Source organism: Ascochyta rabiei, chromosome 15, assembly GCF_004011695.2.
Source record: "Ascochyta rabiei chromosome 15, complete sequence".
Classification (NCBI taxonomy): Eukaryota; Fungi; Ascomycota; class Dothideomycetes; order Pleosporales; family Didymellaceae; genus Ascochyta; species Ascochyta rabiei.
In genome coordinates, this window is record NC_082419.1 from 950,249 (window position 1) to 969,232 (window position 18,984).

An 18,984-nucleotide genomic window follows, 5' to 3' on the forward strand; every position below is an offset into this window, starting at 1 on the left:
AGACTTCCCAGATGCTCTTCAGGGTATCCGCTTGTCACGCACAGCACCGCCCTTCATTGTTGCGTGCACAAAGTGACTCTTCTTCGCTATGGCGTGCTGACCGCCTCCGCCTCACAAGTCACTTGCACAGCTCCCCATGACCCAGCCTAGTCCTGAGTCATCTGCGACGAGGTACTCATGGAAACCTCACACGCTTCTCGAGCATGAAGTACTTGCCCTTTCTGCGAAAAGCCAAACATACCCAGATGGGCATCAGCCTTACAGAGCGCTTGGCAGGATCGAGTATCTTGAGCTCACCACAGAGGCACCCATACGTGTGTAGCCTATGGACCTTGCCAGAAAAGGCTCGCGAATCAAAACACCTGCAGATACGTTATCGTTCTCTATCAGGTGCATGGTTCACTTCCATGGTCGTGTCGTCAGGACTCCAGGTGGAAGAGCCAGCTTTACTAAAGGTTTCCGTCAGCAGCATGGACGACCGGTTCACTGTCGAATTCCACAGCTCAGACCTTGGAGCGAGAAGCCTGCGAAGGACTCCCTGGTGTCCAGTGGAAGAGCAATCAGTAATCGAGGGCGAAAGATGGCTTATGTAAGTAACTAGTCCGGCTCATCCGCCTCGGTACCTGCATGGTGGAAGCATCATGGTGTGACACTCGACATTCTCCAAGACGATACTGTTCTCGCAGCACAATCAATATAAGCCATTGCGGCTCGCCTGCGCCTCCTTCTTGCATGACCACACCATAGCCTTGTGATTCCCACCCAGCCCAGGATTTGCCCGCAATGCTTCCTCGACCTTCGTTCCGCGTAGCCAGAGCTCTGGAGCTTCCCATCAGCTATGCTCCACGCCAGTCGTTACGCGCAAACTGCCCGCAGAACAAGTATCGCCAGGGCCAGCGAAGATGTATGGGCGAGTTCCCTCGCAACTACAAGACGAAGAGACCAGACCCCTTGGAAGAATGGCGGAACCCTCCGCCGAGCAAGTGGCCGAACAGGATCCGGTTGCTGATGCTACCCTTTGTGGGCGCCATCGTCTACTCTATGGTACGCATAGATACTACACTTCAGAGCTTGAAGCCAGAGCTGACCATGTACAGTGGACAGATTCCGACTCGCTGAAGGCCGAAACACCCTCAATTGCCCAGAAAGATGCCCTTCTCAAGCGCGAGAACGGTGTTTCCGACCAATCGCCCATGCGTCTGCGAATGGAGCAATTCATAAAGCAGCACCAAAAGCACATTATCTCTGAGCTAGAGAAGGTTGACGGCACAAAATTCAAAATCGACACATGGCAGAGGCCGCAAGGCGGCGGTGGCATTACTTGTGTGCTACAGGACGGCAATGTCTTCGAGAAGGGCGGCGTGAACACATCAGTCGTCTACGGTCGTCTCCCCCGTGCCGCCATCCAGAAAATGCGCGTCGACCACAAAGCACTTGATCCCGACGTCGACTCGCTCGAGTTCTTTGCCGCAGGCCTCTCCCTGGTATTGCACCCGCACAATCCCAATGCGCCAACCGTCCACCTAAACTACCGCTACTTCGAGACGGCCGACGATCTCGGCAACACCAACGCATGGTGGTACGGCGGCGGCTGCGATCTCACGCCCTCGTACCTGTACGACGAGGATGCAATTCACTTCCACAGTGAAATCAAGCAGGCGTGCGACAAGCACGACAAGGCATACTACCCGCGCTTCAAGAAGTGGTGCGACGAGTACTTCAACAACAAGCACCGCGGTGAGACACGTGGTGTCGGCGGCATCTTCTTCGATGACCTTGACGAGACAGAGAAGGACCAGGAGCAGCTCTTCTCCTTTGTGCAGGACTGCATGTCTGCATTCCTGCCCTCGTACCTGCCCATCATCAACAGGAGGAAGGACATGCCATTCACAGAGGCACAGAAGCACTGGCAGCAGATCAGGAGAGGGCGATATGTCGAGTTCAACCTGGTGCATGATCGTGGCACAGCATTTGGACTGAACACCCCTGGCGCAAGAGTGGAGAGTATCCTCATGAGCTTGCCGCTCACATCGAGGTGGGAGTACATGCATGCACCTGAGAAGGGCAGCCGGGAAGAGCGCCTGATAGACGTGCTCAAGAACCCTAAGGAGTGGGTGTAGCTAAGCTGGGTATAGATGAGCCGTGTTCATATTGTAATATGCGACAATTCAGGAGACATTTGAAGCAGGATCAACTGACCTTTGAAAACACATCTCGTTTTCTCACACACGGCAGCATCATCGTATGATGAGCATCTGATTCTTACCACCAAGAACCGAGCCAGACATGGCCCATCACACAAGAACCATCAACTGCGTCCAACGTTCTCAACAGAAGCAGTGGACATTCCAAGCCCGTGAGTGTCTGTTAGACTCGAATCCATTGCCCACAACCCGCCGCTTGCAGGAGGGGAGAGGGGAGAGCGTATGCTCCCTCGAGGCAGCCATGCGAAAAGTAAAGAAAAGAAACCAGCGCGCAAACAGACCACATCAAGGATCTTTGATTCGATCGGATCGCGTTCGACCAGCCCACAGACTCGGCGGCAGAGTAAGTCCGTGTACACGGGCAACTATTTCTCTGTCGAAGTGGGTGGGTCCGGCTGATACCGTCAATGACCAGCACGCATACGATGCTCAAACGTGCGTGCCTGAAGTGCCGCATAGAGATCTCGTGTCATGTCAAACGCTGCGCGAGTCTCCGTTTGGAGGTTCCGTTTTTGGGTGTTGCATTGAAGTAGGACGGGAAGCAACAGACTTGTCACAGTCTTCGAGTCGGTCTTGATAGACTTCAAGCAATGCATACTGCGTTGCAATTAAGAGTGTAAATCCTGCTAGGAGGCTGTGTGTAGGTGCTGCGGTAGAAGAGCCACTTAGAACTGTAGACTGTACCTTGAAGGAGAGTAGATGGCTTTGCGATTTAAAAATTGGACGGAAGGTCATAAGTTGGACCAATGATACATGTTGTCTGGCTCCACATTCTCCCATGATGTCCAGGACTCGCTTTGTAACGATATCGCCGTCACCGGGCTTCCCCTACTGCTATTTTTAGACCACTAGAAGCTTTCCCCCAGGATGCAGCCCTCAATCTAGTATGCGATCTCGTACCGCGTACGAAGCTCCCTACGCACGCAAAGACCGGCCGCGGTCGAGCTGGAGACCTCTCGACCTTTTGTTACCATCCAGTGGCGATGTTTGTGATGCTCGGCCGCGGATGGGTTCCCGATCTTTCAGTATGCGACTGTAAGCTACAGTATAACCCATGGTAAGCTTTGGTCGTGCGACTGTTGTGATGCATTGATTGCCGAGCTCTTAGGGAGTGTGCGCATCGTCAGTAGGTATGTACTATTGCCACATCAGGTGATCTATAGTGTGTTCGCAATAAGACGCGGTAACACAAGTGTAGTTGGAGGCGGAAACCCTTCGACAGTGTCCAGGGCCCTTGTCTGGCGTGAAAGATGACCGTCGATGTGAGAAGTCGTCGATCTGGTGGTGTTGAATATACCTGTGAAGGTTTGTGATATGGTGAACTTGCAAATGTGCCCGTTGCGGTACTCTTGAAGTCAAATTGCATGTCTCCATGTGGTGTAGTCGCATCATATATCGCTTTTAGCAAGGAGAACCGGAGGGAATATGGGTTGGATCCAGAATGTGCTTAATCGTCTTATTGCGTTCAGCTGCCTTTGGTGAATCCTTCGAGTCTTCGCAAGTCGTCTGATACCAAATGTGTTAGCAGATTGTGGTCTGGCAATGCCGACTCACCGTAGCTTTTGCCCAATCCAGAAGAAGCTATTCGCAGTTTGTCAACAGCCCACACAAGCAGCCGGATAGTTTTGAGAGTAGAGCGCATGTATTGGGGAGCTCTGTATGCGTACACTGTGTTCTAGACACAAGATCGTAGTGGAGACGGTAGAGCAAAAATCGCAAATGCCTCTAGAATTTCTGTACACGGAGGGACTAATATGACAGGGGCCAATCCAGCAGAGGCTCGTAACCCTTTCGATCTTGTTGTATATCTGACACATACAGCACCAAATAGAATTTGACCCAAGGAAATGTGATATTGGTATTGGTATTGTGTTTGATATCGTGCTTCTACCCATTCGTTTACTCGTCGTTGAGCTTCTGGCCGGGAGGGAGGTTCTTCTCCGAGACCGATTGGACCAGCATGCCCTTGTAGCCGGTGATGGGCTCGGATCCCTGGGCCTGCAACATGTGTTAGCACACATAGCGACACGAGACGTGCTGCAATTGCAGCAGGGAAGCTGTGTACCTTGAGGTACTCCTCGGAAGCCTCCTGCCACTCCTTGGTCATGGTGCGGGGCCTGATGGGGCTGGCGAACATGCGGGTGAAAGCGAAAACAGCGAAGGCACCGAAGCAGACGGCGACGGACAGGAAGAGGACCTTACGGCCCTCATCCGGAGGAGGAGGACGGCGGGGGCCGTGGGGACCGAAGGCGATGAAGTAGGCTGCTTTCTTCTCAAGAGAAGAAAGGTCCTTCCAGTCGTTCTTCATGCGGTCCCTCAGCGACATCCAGAGGTCGGCCTGCTCCTGGGGAGGCTGCGGACTGTCAGCAACCATTCCGCTATTGCGATAGCACATGATTTACAAGATCTTCCCAGCGAGACTCGATGTTCGCAAGTGTAGGGTTGGAGATGGCGTGTGCCTGGCGGAACTGCTGGAGCTGGCTGGTGACGGGTGCGGCTCTGGGGACGGCAGCGGAGCGCGTCGCCCGGACGATCGAGGTACGCAGCATGGCGGCGGTAGAGTGGAGAGTGTCGAAAAATGCGAAAGAAACGGAGAGAGCTTCCCTTCGAGGGACCTGCAGCTGCCAATGGGTGGTGATGATGACGATGGTGATGGTACAAGGAGACGGTCGAGCTTGCAGTGGGCGGCTTGGCAAAAAAGCGAAAGTCATTCGACCGGTGACACAGACCACGCCAGGAACGGCGCGCCAATGAGCGCAGCTGCGAAACTCACCCTCACGAGTGAGTGGGAGCAGGGCCGGATATCTTCAAAGTATTGCGTGCGCCTGGTGCAGCCTGGTGTTGAGAGATCCATGTTTGCTGTGCAGGAGACTGTTTGCTTTGCTCCGGCCATGTTTCTGCGCTCACTCAGCGTGGAAGAGCGACCATAGCAGCTCCACCGCACTGCTGCAGGGCATCGCAGCGTATGTCTGATAGCGCTCTGGAAGCCGTTGCCGCAGTGAAACCTTTAGAGATAGGGTACACAGCTGTTCTGGCTCATGTGTGGTCGATGGAGGGGCTGAACTGCTCGGTCGTAACAGTCACTTGCAACAGTCAATTGCAACAGTCACCGAGGAGAAGGATTGTGCGTTAGGGACAACTTGCTACAGTGTGTCCAATACTACGGGAATGAGATGGACCTATATGGTACTCAAGCCCAGGCGGCATATGCGCGGTGCGCTTGTAGCACCTCGCTGATCGCATTGCTAAAGCTCGCAAACTGCCTCAACTGCAGATGGCTGGTTCCAGAGGGGCTGACAGCAGTCATCTAAACCGAACACTCGGATTCCCAAGTGTCAGGGTACAGATTCAGAGAACATTCCCCACGCAAGAAGGCTCATGACAACGTCAATTTCCGTGGGAAGATGAGGTCGATTTGGCGTCGTGCATCTTCTAGTCACCTGACCAAGATGCTGGTGACGGAGCGAGCAGTGACAAGTCTAACACTTTATTCTCGTCGATCTTAGAGAAAGCAGCTGTCTGATCGTAGAGAGGAGCTGTCTGATCATACGGCCAACTGGAAGTCCAGACCTATTCTCAACGTCTGTTGCTTGAGGGCGTTTCATGGTGTAAATAGCTGTAGCTTGGCAAAATCTCAAATTTACGGTAAAGCTCGAGCTCAAGCTCGAGCCTGTCAGCCTTGCGAAGCTGGTAGCTTCGATCACTGCCTCACGCGTAGACGCGATACAAGTGCTCCTCCAGTCTTTATGCAGGTACCTTGAGGAGTTCTGGACGCCGTTGTCGCACATCCAACATCCATGTCAGGTGGTAAACTCGGATCTGCTTGAGCTGACCCCTCCTCTAGCCCTGAAGTCTCGGCCGCGGATGCGTTGCGCCTCACATCTCAGACAACCTCAACGACTACGTGCTTGACTTTGCGTGGCGTTGAAAATCTCGGTGGTAACACCAGATGCTCGCCTCCCCGCAGTGTTTATAATATCGGATGATCGAATGATCCCGGATCACATCAGAGACTGCCGGTCACGTCGAATGCATGCTTCGGCCAACTAGCTTGCTCTGTACCGCCGTGGCGAGCATTACGAGACGTGCGGATACCTCTTTCGTAAGCTGTTTAGAGATGTGCATCTGCGATGCTGGGCATGCTTGGTCTGTACGGCGGTTAGCAAGACCCAAGTGAAGCAGTACCTATGCATATGCAAGGATAGCGGCTGAGCACATCGTGGGATACAAGTCAGTGTAATGAGGCTCTAAGTGGGCACCAGCTCGAGGCTCCAAAGAGGGTCTCGGGCATTCTTTGATCTCAAGTTGGATGCATCCGGGACGCTCATTTACCCCACTGCTTTCCGCATGCTCTCACGATGGCAGCTCGGCACCCGAGGTACGGTTGCAGCTGTGCAGCCTGGTAACCAGCTCAACGCAGCCGGCCGGATGTGTGGGAAAGCTTACAGGAGCCCATTGGATGCGGCCCGCGTCGCAGCTATCAGATTGCAAGTCCTTTCTTCGACCTGTGACGTGAGTGTTGGGAGACTTAGCCCCGCCCCACCAACACCGCGCGCCCTTCCCAGCCCACCACAAATCTCTTCCTCCAAGCTTCCAGACTACTTTAGATCCCTTTAAAGCGTGAGCACCTCTTGACTTTCCAATCCATCACTCCTACTCAATTGACACTTTTCACAGAACAACAGTCTATCCATCATGGTTGTCAAGGTAAGCAGCTACTACCCCTCACCAGCTACCAGCAGCTACTGACGTGCTTCACAGGTCGGTATCAACGGTTTCGGCCGCATTGGACGTATTGTCTTCCGCAATGCGTAAGTTATCCCTCCATGAAATCAATCGTGGTAGCAACAAGCTGACAGCATCGCAGCATCGAGCACAACGACGTTGAGATCGTCGCCGTCAACGATCCCTTCATCGAGCCCCACTACGCGGTAAGCTTCCCCCAACACCCAAAGCCCCGGCTCAGCAGGGACACAATGCTTCGCACTCTTATTAAAGAACAGAACACTGACAAAACCTACAGGCCTACATGCTCAAGTATGACAGCACACACGGCCGCTTCAACGGCGAGATCAAGGTCGAGGGCAACAACCTGTCCATCAACGGCAAGACCATCCGCTTCTACACCGAGAAGGACCCCGCCAACATCCCCTGGAGCGAGACTGGCGCTTTCTACGTCGTCGAGTCCACCGGTGTCTTCACCACCACCGAGAAGGCTAAGGCTCACTTGAAGGGAGGCGCCAAGAAGGTCGTCATCTCTGCTCCCTCCGCTGACGCTCCCATGTTCGTCATGGGTGTCAACAACGAGACCTACAAGTCCGACATCGAGGTCCTCTCCAACGCCTCTTGCACAACCAACTGCTTGGCTCCCCTCGCCAAGGTCATCCACGACAAGTTCACCATTGTCGAGGGTCTCATGACCACTGTCCACTCCTACACCGCCACCCAGAAGGTCGTTGACGGTCCCTCCGCTAAGGACTGGCGTGGTGGCCGCACCGCTGCTCAGAACATCATTCCTTCCAGCACCGGTGCCGCCAAGGCTGTCGGCAAGGTCATTCCTGACCTCAACGGCAAGCTCACTGGCATGTCCATGCGTGTTCCCACCTCCAACGTCTCCGTTGTTGACTTGACTGTCCGCATCGAGAAGGGTGCCACCTACGACGAGATCAAGGAGGCCGTCAAGGAGGCTTCCGAGGGCAAGCTCAAGGGCATCCTCGGCTACACTGAGGACGAGATCGTCTCCTCTGACCTGAACGGTGACGACCGCTCCTCCATCTTCGATGCTAAGGCCGGTATCTCCCTCAACAAGAACTTCGTCAAGCTCGTCTCCTGGTACGACAACGAGTGGGGTTACTCCCGCCGTGTCCTCGACCTTTTGGTCTACATTGCCAAGGTTGATGGCAACGCTTAGGAGTCAGGACAGAGCCAGGCTATGCCTAAGCTTTGAGCGCTGAAATGGGAAGGACATGAAAGCCACTGCGTGTTAGTAGTTCCTGAATGAGATGAAAATACGCTGGGTTTGCTGCACCAAACATGTGTTTACGCCAGACATGAATCAATGAACAATAGTACAACATACAACTCTGCACCCATCCTGTGATACTCGCATTAACAATCATGATGACTATCAGCACACGGCATGTACTCGAAGCTCCCCCTGCCCGTCGACGGTCGCTAGCTCACGGAAGCTACCCCTGTCGATGATTCTCTAGCGTATGTACACCAGCCGTTCCCGAGGCTACAACATCCGGGGCAACACGTGCGGGTGCGTTCCCGAGGAGTAACGCAGTGTGTACGTTCAGCGTTAGTTCCCGACGTTAAGACCCGTTTCGACCGTGGAACTGCTCCTTTTACGTATGGGGAACAGATGAGGCTGCGTCCCGGAGCAAATCGGGTGCAGAGTGGTCGGGACTGGAAGGGTGGCTAGAACCGGCTTTGAGGATTTTGGGAAAGACCAGAGAGGCGGCAGCGAGGCTGCGGCTGGTGAGTCCAGGTTGAATGTCCTTCTGATAAGCCCTGTTGTTGTGGGGTCGGAGGCACGTTTTTCTGTTTTGAGAGAGAAATAATCAGACATGCCGTCGTAAGTACATTTCAGTGATCCGTCTGGTTATCTTGATCCGGATCTACCAAAGACTCAGGGTAAATCACGTCGAACATAGTACCTGTCGATCCAGTTGCCCGGAAACAAGTTGCGAACGTGCGATCAATCTTGAACAAGCTCGACGCTGACTTTGATACATTCCGTTCCTTTGTGGCCAGAATCGAAGACGGAATCTTGTCATTGGAAGATGGGAAATCCGACATCGAAGTTTAGCTGAGAGGGCACTGTTTTAGCGATCGCCTAGGTACTGAAATCGATGCATCAGGTATGCGTGGATAAGTGATCGCCCACATCGGTTCCGTTCACATGCAAGAGTTCATTGTGCCTAGGAAAGGTTCTTTGCAATGCATTAGATGGATTATAGCTACGACAAAGCAAGAAATTGACTAAATAGGTGAGAGAGTGAACAGTATATAGGAGCCAGGGCAGAGGTATCATACTGATTAGGTTAGCGTTGCTTAGTCACCAACGTCTTCGGGCGCGTCTGTCCGATTAAGCATCGCGACTGTCTCTTGCTCTATCCAATACCCAGTCGGCATTATTAGCTGCAGTCAAGCCGCAGTTACTCGTTGCACAGCTCCTGCTTACTACAGCTGTCTACTCTATTGTTTGTCCACTCACCGCCTTGGGCGATCACGACTCAATCAACCACAGACCCTACATCCTGTGAAGGGCAACATCACGGGACAAGCAGAAGCTCAACCTGCTACACTCGATCGCACGAACTTGGTCGCTTTTTCCTTGTGCAGGCTGCTACCTATTTCCAGATTCGAACGTAAAACGACCAACGAACACTTTGCGTGTCACGTTAGAAAACAGACCCAAAAGAAGGTCCCGAGTCCTATCTCCATGAGGTAGAAAGTCTTGGTAAGTTTGCTCCTTTCTGTACACTTCCAGTGTCCTCAGATCTGCTGCGCTGAGGACACATCTTCCCTATGTCTGTTGGTTTCACGTTGTTTGTATAATACTCCTTGACTTTACTGTACTCTATCTGTTTCTTGCAAGCATTTGCCAGATGATAATTGGGAAAGTATGCTGTTTGGTTCCTCTCTTCGTTGTTTGCTACTTCACAGCCGTTGATGGATTTTCTCTTGCATACCCCTCTGTTGCTGTGTCGCGCTTCCACTATCCTGTTAAAACTGACTTGAAACTATAGCTGCTGGTCTCGATCCGTCCAGTGCGAGGTGCTCAGCGCTCGCGTTGACTCTTTGAACACAAAAATGAACGATGTGGACGTCCCAATGGAGGACGAGATCATCGCTTCCACGGAGTGCAACGGTGGCCCTACAGACTATACGTCAGAGTTTGTGATTCCAATCGATGTTTTCCCAACCCCTAACATGGCGCATCTGCCAAAGAACGCGCAATTGCCACCCTACGGTCCGTCCAAGAGCGTGTCGTCGATGCGTCCAACATCCCGCGATGACCGCTCAGACAAAATGGACCTTGTAAGAACCACTCCGCATCGACGTGCAAGCCCACAAGTACGGATACCGCCCAAACCTAGATCACAGGCTCTGCCATACGCAACTTTAAAGACAGGCTTGGTTTACGATCCTCGTATGCGGTTTCATGCCGAGCTTCCTAGCGACACCTCGGTGGACGAAATACACCCTGAAGATCCACGGCGCATCCACTCTATCTTCGAGGAGATTCGGGAAGCTGGGCTCGTGCGTGGGCCAGAAAGTTCAGACAGCGACGAAAATGACGAGTATTGTTGGAGAATTGGTATTCGATACGCCGAGGAACACGAAATTCTGACGATTCATACAAAAGCCCATTATGACTTTGTATATTCATTACAGAGTACGTTTTTACTTCCGGTATTCTGAGTGCAACTAATCAAATCACAGGCATGCCTGAAGAGGAGATGCATGAATGGATGGATAAATTGGACTCGATCTATTTCAACCACTCTACTTATGATTGTGCCAGACTAGCAGCAGGCGGCGCAATTGAGGCGTGCAAAGCTGTCGTGCAGGGATCTGTGCGCAACGCGATCGCTATCATCAGACCCCCAGGGCATCACGCCGAGAGTTCCCAACCTTCTGGATTCTGCATCTTCAACAACGTTCCTATTGCAACACGTGTGTGTCAAGATGCATATCCGCAGACCTGCAGAAAGGTACTGATTCTGGACTGGGACGTCCATCACGGCAATGGCATCCAGCACGCGTTCTACGACGACCCAAATGTGCTCTACATATCTTTGCACGTTTTCCGCAACGGTCACTTCTATCCCAACCTACCTGACGGCAACCTTGACTTTTGTGGAGAGGGTGATGGAATTGGAAAGAACGTCAACATCCCGTGGGATGATCATGCTATGGGCGATGCTGAGTATCTCTATGCCTTTCAAGAAGTTGTCATGCCCATAGCCAGCGAGTTTGATCCGGACTTGGTAATCATCTCGGCTGGCTTTGATGCTGCTGAAGGGGACGTGCTCGGCGGCTGCTTTGTCACTCCGGCTTGCTATGGTCACATGACACACATGCTGTCGCGCTTGGCGAAGGGTAAGCTTGTGGTGTGTCTTGAAGGAGGCTACAACTTGCGCTCAATCGCTCGTTCTGCACTTGCGGTGACCAGGGTATTGATGCAAGAGCCCCCGGACCGACTAAGTGAAGACTTGCCCGCGCCAAAAGATAGTGCTGTCCGTACCATCGAACAGGTCAAGCATCAGCACTCGAAGTATTGGAAATGCCTGTATCCCAAAAAACTTGAAAGGACTGATCCGGGATTTGCCGCTACAGACGCGTTGCATAATGTTATAAGAGAATGGCAAAGCCAACGTCTGGCCAGAGAGCACTGCATGACACCTCTGCCTTTGCAGATCAACCACCCTGACCTTGCACCGACGTTCGAGCACAATGTGATTGCAACGTAAGTACTGCGTATCAGGGGAACAACAGTAGCCACGCTAACTTTGTAGGCCTGACTTTATGGAACGCAGGCCGCTTCTGGTGATCTTCCACGATCCGCCCAGCTTTCGAGATCACCCGGACCCAGTCACAGGACGAAGAGAACTGCACAACACATGGCTTGTAAGTGAACACTGCAGTCTCGTGCTGTGTAATCGCTGACCTCTGGACCCAAAGACTGATGTAAGCAAGAGCTATATCGACTGGGCCATAACAAATGGTTTCTCCGTCATCGACGTGAACGTTCCCCATATCGTCACCGTAGAGCAGCAAGAAGGGGTAGGTCGTTTTTGTCCTCGCGATTGCCAAGTAGTCGAAGCTGACAAGAACCAGTCAAGCTTAGGCTTCGCCAGCGCAGATGATGCCAAAGCTCGGTCTGACAAAACCCGCGAAATGGCCAACTACCTTTGGACAAACTACATTCAGTCAGTTACTCATCGCAAGACATTTGTGTTTACTGACAGATATGTAGCCCCAGCGACGCAACTCAAGTCTTCTTCATGGGGATAGGCGATGCTTATCAGGGCCTGGTTGACTTGTTGGGCCGCAATGGTGAATTTACCGAGTCTGATTGGAATCGTTGTACTGACCGTTATAGAAACTACCACAGATGAGGATAGTAGGATAGAGATTCTCATAGGATTTGTGGCTGAATCGTCCATACAGTCCGTCAAGCGTCCTACAGATGATGACATAGGAGCCTGGTATTACTACGTACGTTCACGACGAGCCCGCACACAGCGTTCACATGTGCTGATCTTATGCCTTTTAGCACACCAAGATCTTCGTGAAGCAGAGCCACTACGCCTTCAGTCGAAACTCGAAAAAGAAACTACGCAAGAAGCTGGGGAATCTCCAGCAGTCGGACTGGGACACACTGGACGAGATGCTGATGGGCCACCGGGATGAAGTGCAGGAGCTGCTGCTAGAGAAGAAGAGCGAGTTTGCGGAGGAAACTGAAACCTCTACTCCTACTGACGACGACCAACAGGCGGCACAAAACGGTGGGTTTCGAAGCCCTCCTCTAGGCCTCGACACGCAAGCCATAGAAGCGCGGCACGCTAATGGGCTACGAGGTCTACCGCCTCTTGGTGTCTTCTCAAGTCCAAAGCCCAGTGGAAGTCCAGGGAGTCGAACGAGGAGGCCGTATTGAAAGTGCCGATGAATGGAGCTTATTGTTGACCGTGCATCATCCTTGTGGGATGGCACGGCGTTTGGTCTTTCGTTGCGCCACCGTACTCTAGAGCGCAGCACTTGCATAGTATTTTGGTAGGAGTACACGTGTGCCTGTCCTGTACCTCGTGGCAGAGGTGTTGTTTGCAACGACTGAGGCGGCCTCAGATAATGCCAATAGAATCACATGTCAGCTTGCGCTGCGCTAACACACGATGGGGTGAGCTGGAGATCGTCTCCGATACGCGGAAGTACCCTGTTCTCTTTCCATATGCAACCGCCGTCCACACGTCTTCGGGGCGTGTTCTGCCGAATCTTACTGCCGTCTACCAGCGTGTTTACTGACAAACCCTCTCCTAGGATATGTGGGTTCACATCCTCGGACTGGAAAGCCCTTGCCCACGTAGCTTTCGTACCAAACTCCGACTGTCCGATCTCTGGTATTCTTCGTACCTCCACCTGCGCATCGGCATTTCGCATACTCCAGCACTTGACTGGGACGTGCTGATGTGTAAGTCTACGGAGAAGAGGTGAGCAGCCAAGACTGATGGTCTCGCTTGCTAATCGCAAAGCTAAGCTGTTTCCATCCTAGCTGTACTGCCATGCAACCGGCGTGTCTCCAACCACGACAGCTGCGCTTTGTTCTGCTAAGCGACTGCCAGAGCTGAGGTCACACAGGCTTTTACCCAGCAACGTGTAGAGAGCGTAAGCTCCTTGTTTTCAGTCGACGATTCAAAGTCAAGAGGGACGGGAATTCCGCCCTGTCAGCAGCGCGAAGGAAGCGTATCCATGAGCTCTCTTCAACACCGCCTTCCTGTTGCAACCATGCTGCAAGGCAACCCGTCTCGAATAAGACCAGCGCATGCATGCTGACGGGCGACCCCGCCGCGGCAAAACTCAATGCCACCACATTGGCACGCTGCAACCCATGCTCAGCGGGCGTCGTGAACCACAAGCGAAGGCGTTCAGCTGGTGCAAGATTCGCCAACGCCTGTCTGCACTGCAGGGCTGGCAACACCGATAGGTCGAGTGTGTAGTCTCGGCACTCGGCTGAGAGGTCTGTCGGTCAGCTATGAAGCGATGATCCCTGAGGCTGGGAGGGCTGTGCGGAGACTTGGTGCTGACAGAGGGGCGAGACATGCTGTGCTGGTAGGTTGTGTGGAAGGTGGGCATGCAGCATGGTTGTTTATAAGCTGAAGGCCTGCCTTACGCGCCGGGCTCTTTCCCTGCCCTTTCGACGCCCGTCGTTGACCCAGAGTATTGCTGTCATCGCAAAGGTTGGAATCGGGCTACCGCTGGGAGCTTCCATCGACAATCGCCCTGTCGCACGCTCGACGATCATTTGCTGGTCCGGAACACCGTCTACGATCTCTTACCTATAACCGGGAAACATGGTCCGCTTCAGGGTCGCAAGGCTTGTTGTGGCAGTCGCTGCTTGTCAGCTTTTGTCGACGACCTCAGCACAATCGAGACTGGCAACGGCGTCGGCATCACTTTCATCACAGAATGGCCTCGTCTCGGCGACCTTGGCTCCGACTCCGATAAGCCTGCAGAGCGCGTCAGCTACAAGGTCAGGTGCTTCGTCGACATCCAGCGCGTCCAGTGAGCCGCAGACTCATCTCATCAAGGTCGGGTCCGGGGGCTTTAGGTTTGTGCCGCAGGAGTTGACCAACGTGTCTGTCGGAGATACTGTGACGTTCGAGTTCTACCCTCCGGATCACTCCGTACTACAAGCAGAGTTTGGCAGCGCCTGTGTGCCGTACAGCTACGCCGACAAAGACCATGAAGGCAAGGGCTTTTGGACAGAGACGCAATGGGTCAATACAACGGCAGATGTAAGAAGCGACACCTCTACTCCCTCTTGAGCGACACCTCTACTCCCTCCTTTTAAGCAACACCAGCACTTCATCCTCTTGAGCAAGACCCGTGATTACGATCCCAAGCTCTTTTGCACGGCCAGCGTCAGACCGGAATCTAGTGCTGACTGGACGCAGATCACACACTACAACATCACCATCAACGACACGGCTCCAATCTTCTTCTACTGCGCCGCTCCCAACTCGTGTATAGGCGAGCTCATGGTCGGCGCCATCAACGCCAACAGCAGCCAAACGCTCGCGGCCCAGATCCAAGCGGCCAAGGACGCAGACTTCCAGCTCGCCGTCGGCGACCCCGTGCCCAAGGAAGCGACGTCTACCCTCCTCAACGGCCCCACGGCTACTTGGGCATCGAGTCCCACGCACAGCCCGTCTTCGGGCGGTTCGCGCCTCTCGGGCGGGGCCATCGCGGGGATCGTGGTGGGCTGCGTAGCGTTCCTGGTGTGTTGCGCAGCGCTGTTCTTCTACGTCGGGCGGTCCAAGTCGCTCAAGGAGGTGATCAAGCGGCAGGATGCCACGGCGGCGAGAAACTCGACGCCCGGCCCGGATGCGGGATACTTGGGGCACGAGCAGCAGGCGCCGCGGTACGGGAGCCCCGCGCCACCGTACGGACAGCACAACGCGACGGATCAGTATCCCGGCGGATGGCAAGGGAGTCCTCCGATGCACCAGGGCCATCTGAGCATGATGAGCCAAGTGTCTGGCATGAGCCAGGAACAGTGAGTTTTTTTTCTTTTTTTCTGTTTCTGTCCAAAGCCCTTTTTTTTTTTGCCCCAATCCCTTCTTTTTTGTTGTCCAAAACCCATCTTCTTTGTCCAAAACCCATCTTTTTTGTCCCAAACCACTTTTAGTTGTGGTTCAAAACACTGTTTTCTGTGTCGAAATCACTAATTTCTTTTTCTTTTGACCAAAATCCTTTTCTTTTCTTTTCGTCCAAATTACTTTCTTTTTACTCTTTTTTCTTTTGTCTTTTCGAAAATCCTTTCTTTATCTCCTTTCTCAAGTCACAGACAAAGGAACCGTGCTCACCATGTATAGACTGGATTACTACAAGCAGTCGCAAGCGCAGGCGCAGGCTGCACCCGTGGAGCTACATTCGCCAGAGCCGGGACAGCAGGAGTTCAGGGCGGAGCTGGAAGGTGGAGCGAACAAGGCGGCGACGACAACGTAGGAGGGGGAGGAAGCAGGACAAGGACAAGGACAAGGACAAGGACAACAAGGCAAGGCAAGAGGGAGATTGTGTTTGTGTGGCGCAATTGAGCTTCGTTCCGGGTGCACACACGTGGCTTGGACGGGCGCTAGGAAATGTTGCTGGGATCTGCTTTTCGTTCGCTTCGGCGGACCGACCTCCTTTGATACCACGGCTCAGGGAGAAAGAGCGAGCTTTGAGGCGATTGTCGTTCGCTCCATGAGACACGTGGTCCAGATAGATGGGAGTCTTGTCAGCCTGGCACCAAGCTCGATCCAATAGGATAATGATGCACGTGCTTCTACTTGTGCCGCAGCCCCAGTCGCGCTCCCAAGAGCATTCAGGGCATGTCTGGCGAGGAGATGGGTAGGGAGATAGAGCAAGCACGCCAAGCGTCAAGGGCGGCTACGATTCGCGTGCTTGCCGTGCTTGCACAGGATGGCCGACGCTCGCAGGAAGCCACGTGGGTCAGTGTGCATCCGTGGTTCGAGCGCGCGGTGCTTCGGCGCTTTGCTCGTCGAAGCCTGCGTCTGATTGGGAAGGAGCGGCGGTGCAGGTGGGTGCAGCTACTGCGGTCTGCTGACGGCGTGTGTGTATTTGTTGTGGTGTCTGGCATCTACGGAGAGAGAGAGGGAGAGAGAGAGAGGGAGAGAGAGAGAGGGAGAGAGAGAGAGAGAGAGAGAGAAGGTGGGTTTTGCAACGTCTTTCCCACTGGTCACGTGTGCATGTGTGTGCATGTGTGTGCATTGTATGGGTTATGGTGGTGGATGCAAGACTCGATGGTGGAGGTGGATGAGTGTTTTGCCAGCCTGGCTCGATACGGGCAGGCGGCGGTGTAGAAAGAACGACCGTCCAGGTGCAAGACAGCCGCTCGTCGGGGGCCTCTTCGCTGTGGGTGGTAAGGCTGACGAGCAATGGGGTTAGCGCGGCCAGAGAGCGAGGCGGCTGTGTCATGGGCGCTCGGTGGACGGCAGCAAGGGAGAGGAGCGCCCAATGGCAGGGGGCAGCGCCGACACGTTCGCAGTGCCCTCGCGCAGCTGGTGTGCGCCTGCACAGATGTGCCATCATGGCGGCATGGCGGCACGGCGGCATCGCATTTCTCTAGTCGCTTCACCACCCAACGCATGCAGCGCCTGCCCGCCCGCCTGCCTGCCTGCCCGCCTGCCTGTCCGCCTGTCCGCCTGCACGGAGCAGCCCAAGAAGCCCAAGGCGTCTACGAGCCTCTTTTCTCCAGACCCCGCTGCCGCCCGCCGTTGCGCCTGCCCTCTCCGTCGCGCCTGCCCTCTCGACGTCGCGTGCTGTATCTGCGTCCGAACATGAGGGTGGTGCTGCACGCGCACTCCTACGACACCACGCAGGAACCGGAACCGGAACTGGAACACACACGCCCGTGAACCACCCAGGCCTTGCTGCACCTGCTGCACCTGCTGCACCTGCTGCCACCGTCCGCCGGGGTGCTTCGCGATGCTGACTTCGTCCTCGCCCACCATCTCCGCGCCGTCCTCGCCCTCGACCTCGTTCCACGCCGCCCACGCCCACTCGCACTCGCACTCGCACTCACACCCGCACCCGCACCCGCACCGCTCGTCGTACCATGCCTCGCGCCGCACCTCTGCCTCGTCCTCGTCCTGCGCCCCCTCTCCCCGCTTCACCGTGAGCACCCAGGCACCGCGCCGCTTCGACACCCCCCACACCCCCAAAGCCGTCCCGCTGTTCTCCCCTTCGCCCCAGGGCACCAAGCGCGCCTACGCCGACGCCGCCACCCAATACTCGCCCGCTGGGTTCCCCCCCACCTACCACCTGCCCCCGCACTCGGCTGCACACCAGACTGCCCCCGCTTCTCTCACCGCCCCCGCCATCGTGGATACCCGCCAGCCTGCGGGAGCCGCCTCTGCTGCGACTGCCGCCACAGAACCCCCTGCGCCGTCTGAGCCTGCGCTGCCCCTGGACCCCGAGCCTGCCACAGCACAGCAGCACCAGCTCCAGCACCAGCACCAGCAGCACCAGCTCCACCAACATGCCCAGCCCCAGAGCGCAAGGACGCCAGGGGAGCCTCCGCGCGAGGAACAGCAGCAGCAGCAGCAGCAGCAGCGCGTGCTACCCACCGATGCAGCCGCGGCTTCGACCAACGAGGTGCCCTCATCCCCCGCCAAACGGCTGCGGCCGCCAGAAGCAAACGTCAAGGTCTTGCCGCTCAAGTACGAGACGTGCGACGCCAAGGACCTGGGCGTGCTCATCTCCGACATGCTCATGGAACTCGTGCATCTAAACGACGGCTATCCGCTCCGCGACGGCCAGCTGACGAGATTCCACTCGAGGTACCTCGCCGGATCAGCGTCCAACACGCGCAAACAAGTACTGACTTTCTGCCCAGAGCTCCGCCAGGCATATCGGTCCGCGATTACCTGCTCCGCCTCATCGTCCACGCTACGCTCTCTCCGCCGATTCTGCTCGCCATGGTCTTCTACGTCGACAAGCTGTGCGCTACCTACCCAGCCTTCACCATCAGTAGCCTGACTGTACATCGCTTTCTCATAACAGCCGCAACGGTAGCTGCAAAAGGTCTCTCCGACAGCTTCTGGACCAACACGCTCTACGCAAGAGTAGGCGGTGTTAGTGTAAGGGAGCTGGCGCTTCTCGAGCTAGAGTTTCTCAGGAAGCTAGACTGGCGCATTGTGCCAAAGCCAGAGGTCTTGGTCGACTACTACAAAGGCTTGGTAGAACGAGGCCATGGATACACCATGGAAAAGGAGCCCGAGTCCGCTCCGCCTACCAGCCTCCAACGAGTAACAAGCCCAACAGGGTCAGCAACCGGCATACACACGAGCCTATAAAGCTTCACGACACCAGAGCAATCGCTGGACAGCATGCTTCCAGACATGTGCCAGCCGCATGGCTTGCAGCAGCTCGCTTGACTTGCCTTTCTGTGGTCAAATCACATTTTCACAGCACAACTTGAGGATAGGTGCCGTGCCATGGTTGGGCAACAACGTCTACCTCCATGATGACACTCCGTAACACG

At 54.7% G+C, this 18,984-nt stretch overlaps 6 protein-coding genes across 6 annotated transcripts, besides 8 other annotated features; 5 read left to right on the forward strand and 1 right to left on the reverse strand.

The window, feature by feature from the left end:
* Positions 1-783: 783 nt before the first annotated feature.
* EKO05_0008744 (Coproporphyrinogen oxidase) lies at positions 784-2,120 on the forward strand (the record flags this gene model as incomplete). Its single annotated transcript, XM_038941678.1, has 2 exons — positions 784-1,044; positions 1,098-2,120. The coding sequence occupies 2 exons, from the start codon at positions 784-786 to the stop codon at positions 2,118-2,120; spliced, it is 1,284 nt and encodes a 427-aa protein (XP_038796276.1).
* Positions 2,121-4,103: 1,983 nt separating this feature from the next.
* Positions 4,104-4,753, reverse strand: EKO05_0008745 (Cytochrome c oxidase subunit 5B, mitochondrial; the record flags this gene model as incomplete). Its single annotated transcript, XM_038941638.1, has 3 exons — positions 4,104-4,202; positions 4,270-4,557; positions 4,607-4,753. The coding sequence occupies 3 exons, from the start codon at positions 4,751-4,753 to the stop codon at positions 4,104-4,106; spliced, it is 534 nt and encodes a 177-aa protein (XP_038796277.1).
* A 1,081-nt stretch (positions 4,754-5,834) lies between these two features.
* Positions 5,835-5,874: a tandem repeat.
* Positions 5,875-6,899: 1,025 nt separating this feature from the next.
* EKO05_0008746 (Glyceraldehyde-3-phosphate dehydrogenase (phosphorylating)) lies at positions 6,900-8,115 on the forward strand (the record flags this gene model as incomplete). Its single annotated transcript, XM_038941762.2, has 4 exons — positions 6,900-6,911; positions 6,966-7,015; positions 7,072-7,135; positions 7,228-8,115. 4 exons carry the CDS (start codon positions 6,900-6,902, stop codon positions 8,113-8,115), a joined length of 1,014 nt encoding a protein of 337 aa, XP_038796278.2.
* A 1,910-nt stretch (positions 8,116-10,025) lies between these two features.
* On the forward strand, positions 10,026-12,876 carry EKO05_0008747 (Histone deacetylase; the record flags this gene model as incomplete). The annotated part of the gene is made up of 8 exons (XM_038941697.1): positions 10,026-10,611; positions 10,659-11,685; positions 11,735-11,846; positions 11,901-12,002; positions 12,057-12,148; positions 12,196-12,275; positions 12,322-12,437; positions 12,496-12,876. The coding sequence occupies 8 exons, from the start codon at positions 10,026-10,028 to the stop codon at positions 12,874-12,876; spliced, it is 2,496 nt and encodes an 831-aa protein (XP_038796279.1).
* Positions 12,877-14,287: 1,411 nt separating this feature from the next.
* Positions 14,288-15,944, forward strand: EKO05_0008748 (uncharacterized protein; the record flags this gene model as incomplete). Its single annotated transcript, XM_059637374.1, has 3 exons — positions 14,288-14,731; positions 14,891-15,492; positions 15,812-15,944. 3 exons carry the CDS (start codon positions 14,288-14,290, stop codon positions 15,942-15,944), a joined length of 1,179 nt encoding a protein of 392 aa, XP_059493357.1.
* Positions 15,665-15,747: a tandem repeat.
* A 14-nt stretch (positions 15,945-15,958) lies between the features above and the next one.
* Positions 15,959-15,989: a tandem repeat.
* Positions 15,990-16,583: 594 nt separating this feature from the next.
* Positions 16,584-16,647: a tandem repeat.
* A 722-nt stretch (positions 16,648-17,369) lies between these two features.
* Positions 17,370-17,402: a tandem repeat.
* A 24-nt stretch (positions 17,403-17,426) lies between these two features.
* EKO05_0008749 (Pho80p cyclin) lies at positions 17,427-18,796 on the forward strand (the record flags this gene model as incomplete). The annotated part of the gene is made up of 2 exons (XM_059637375.1): positions 17,427-18,280; positions 18,337-18,796. The coding sequence occupies 2 exons, from the start codon at positions 17,427-17,429 to the stop codon at positions 18,794-18,796; spliced, it is 1,314 nt and encodes a 437-aa protein (XP_059493358.1).
* Positions 17,499-17,543: a tandem repeat.
* Positions 17,923-17,993: a tandem repeat.
* Positions 18,030-18,054: a tandem repeat.
* Positions 18,797-18,984: the final 188 nt, after the last annotated feature.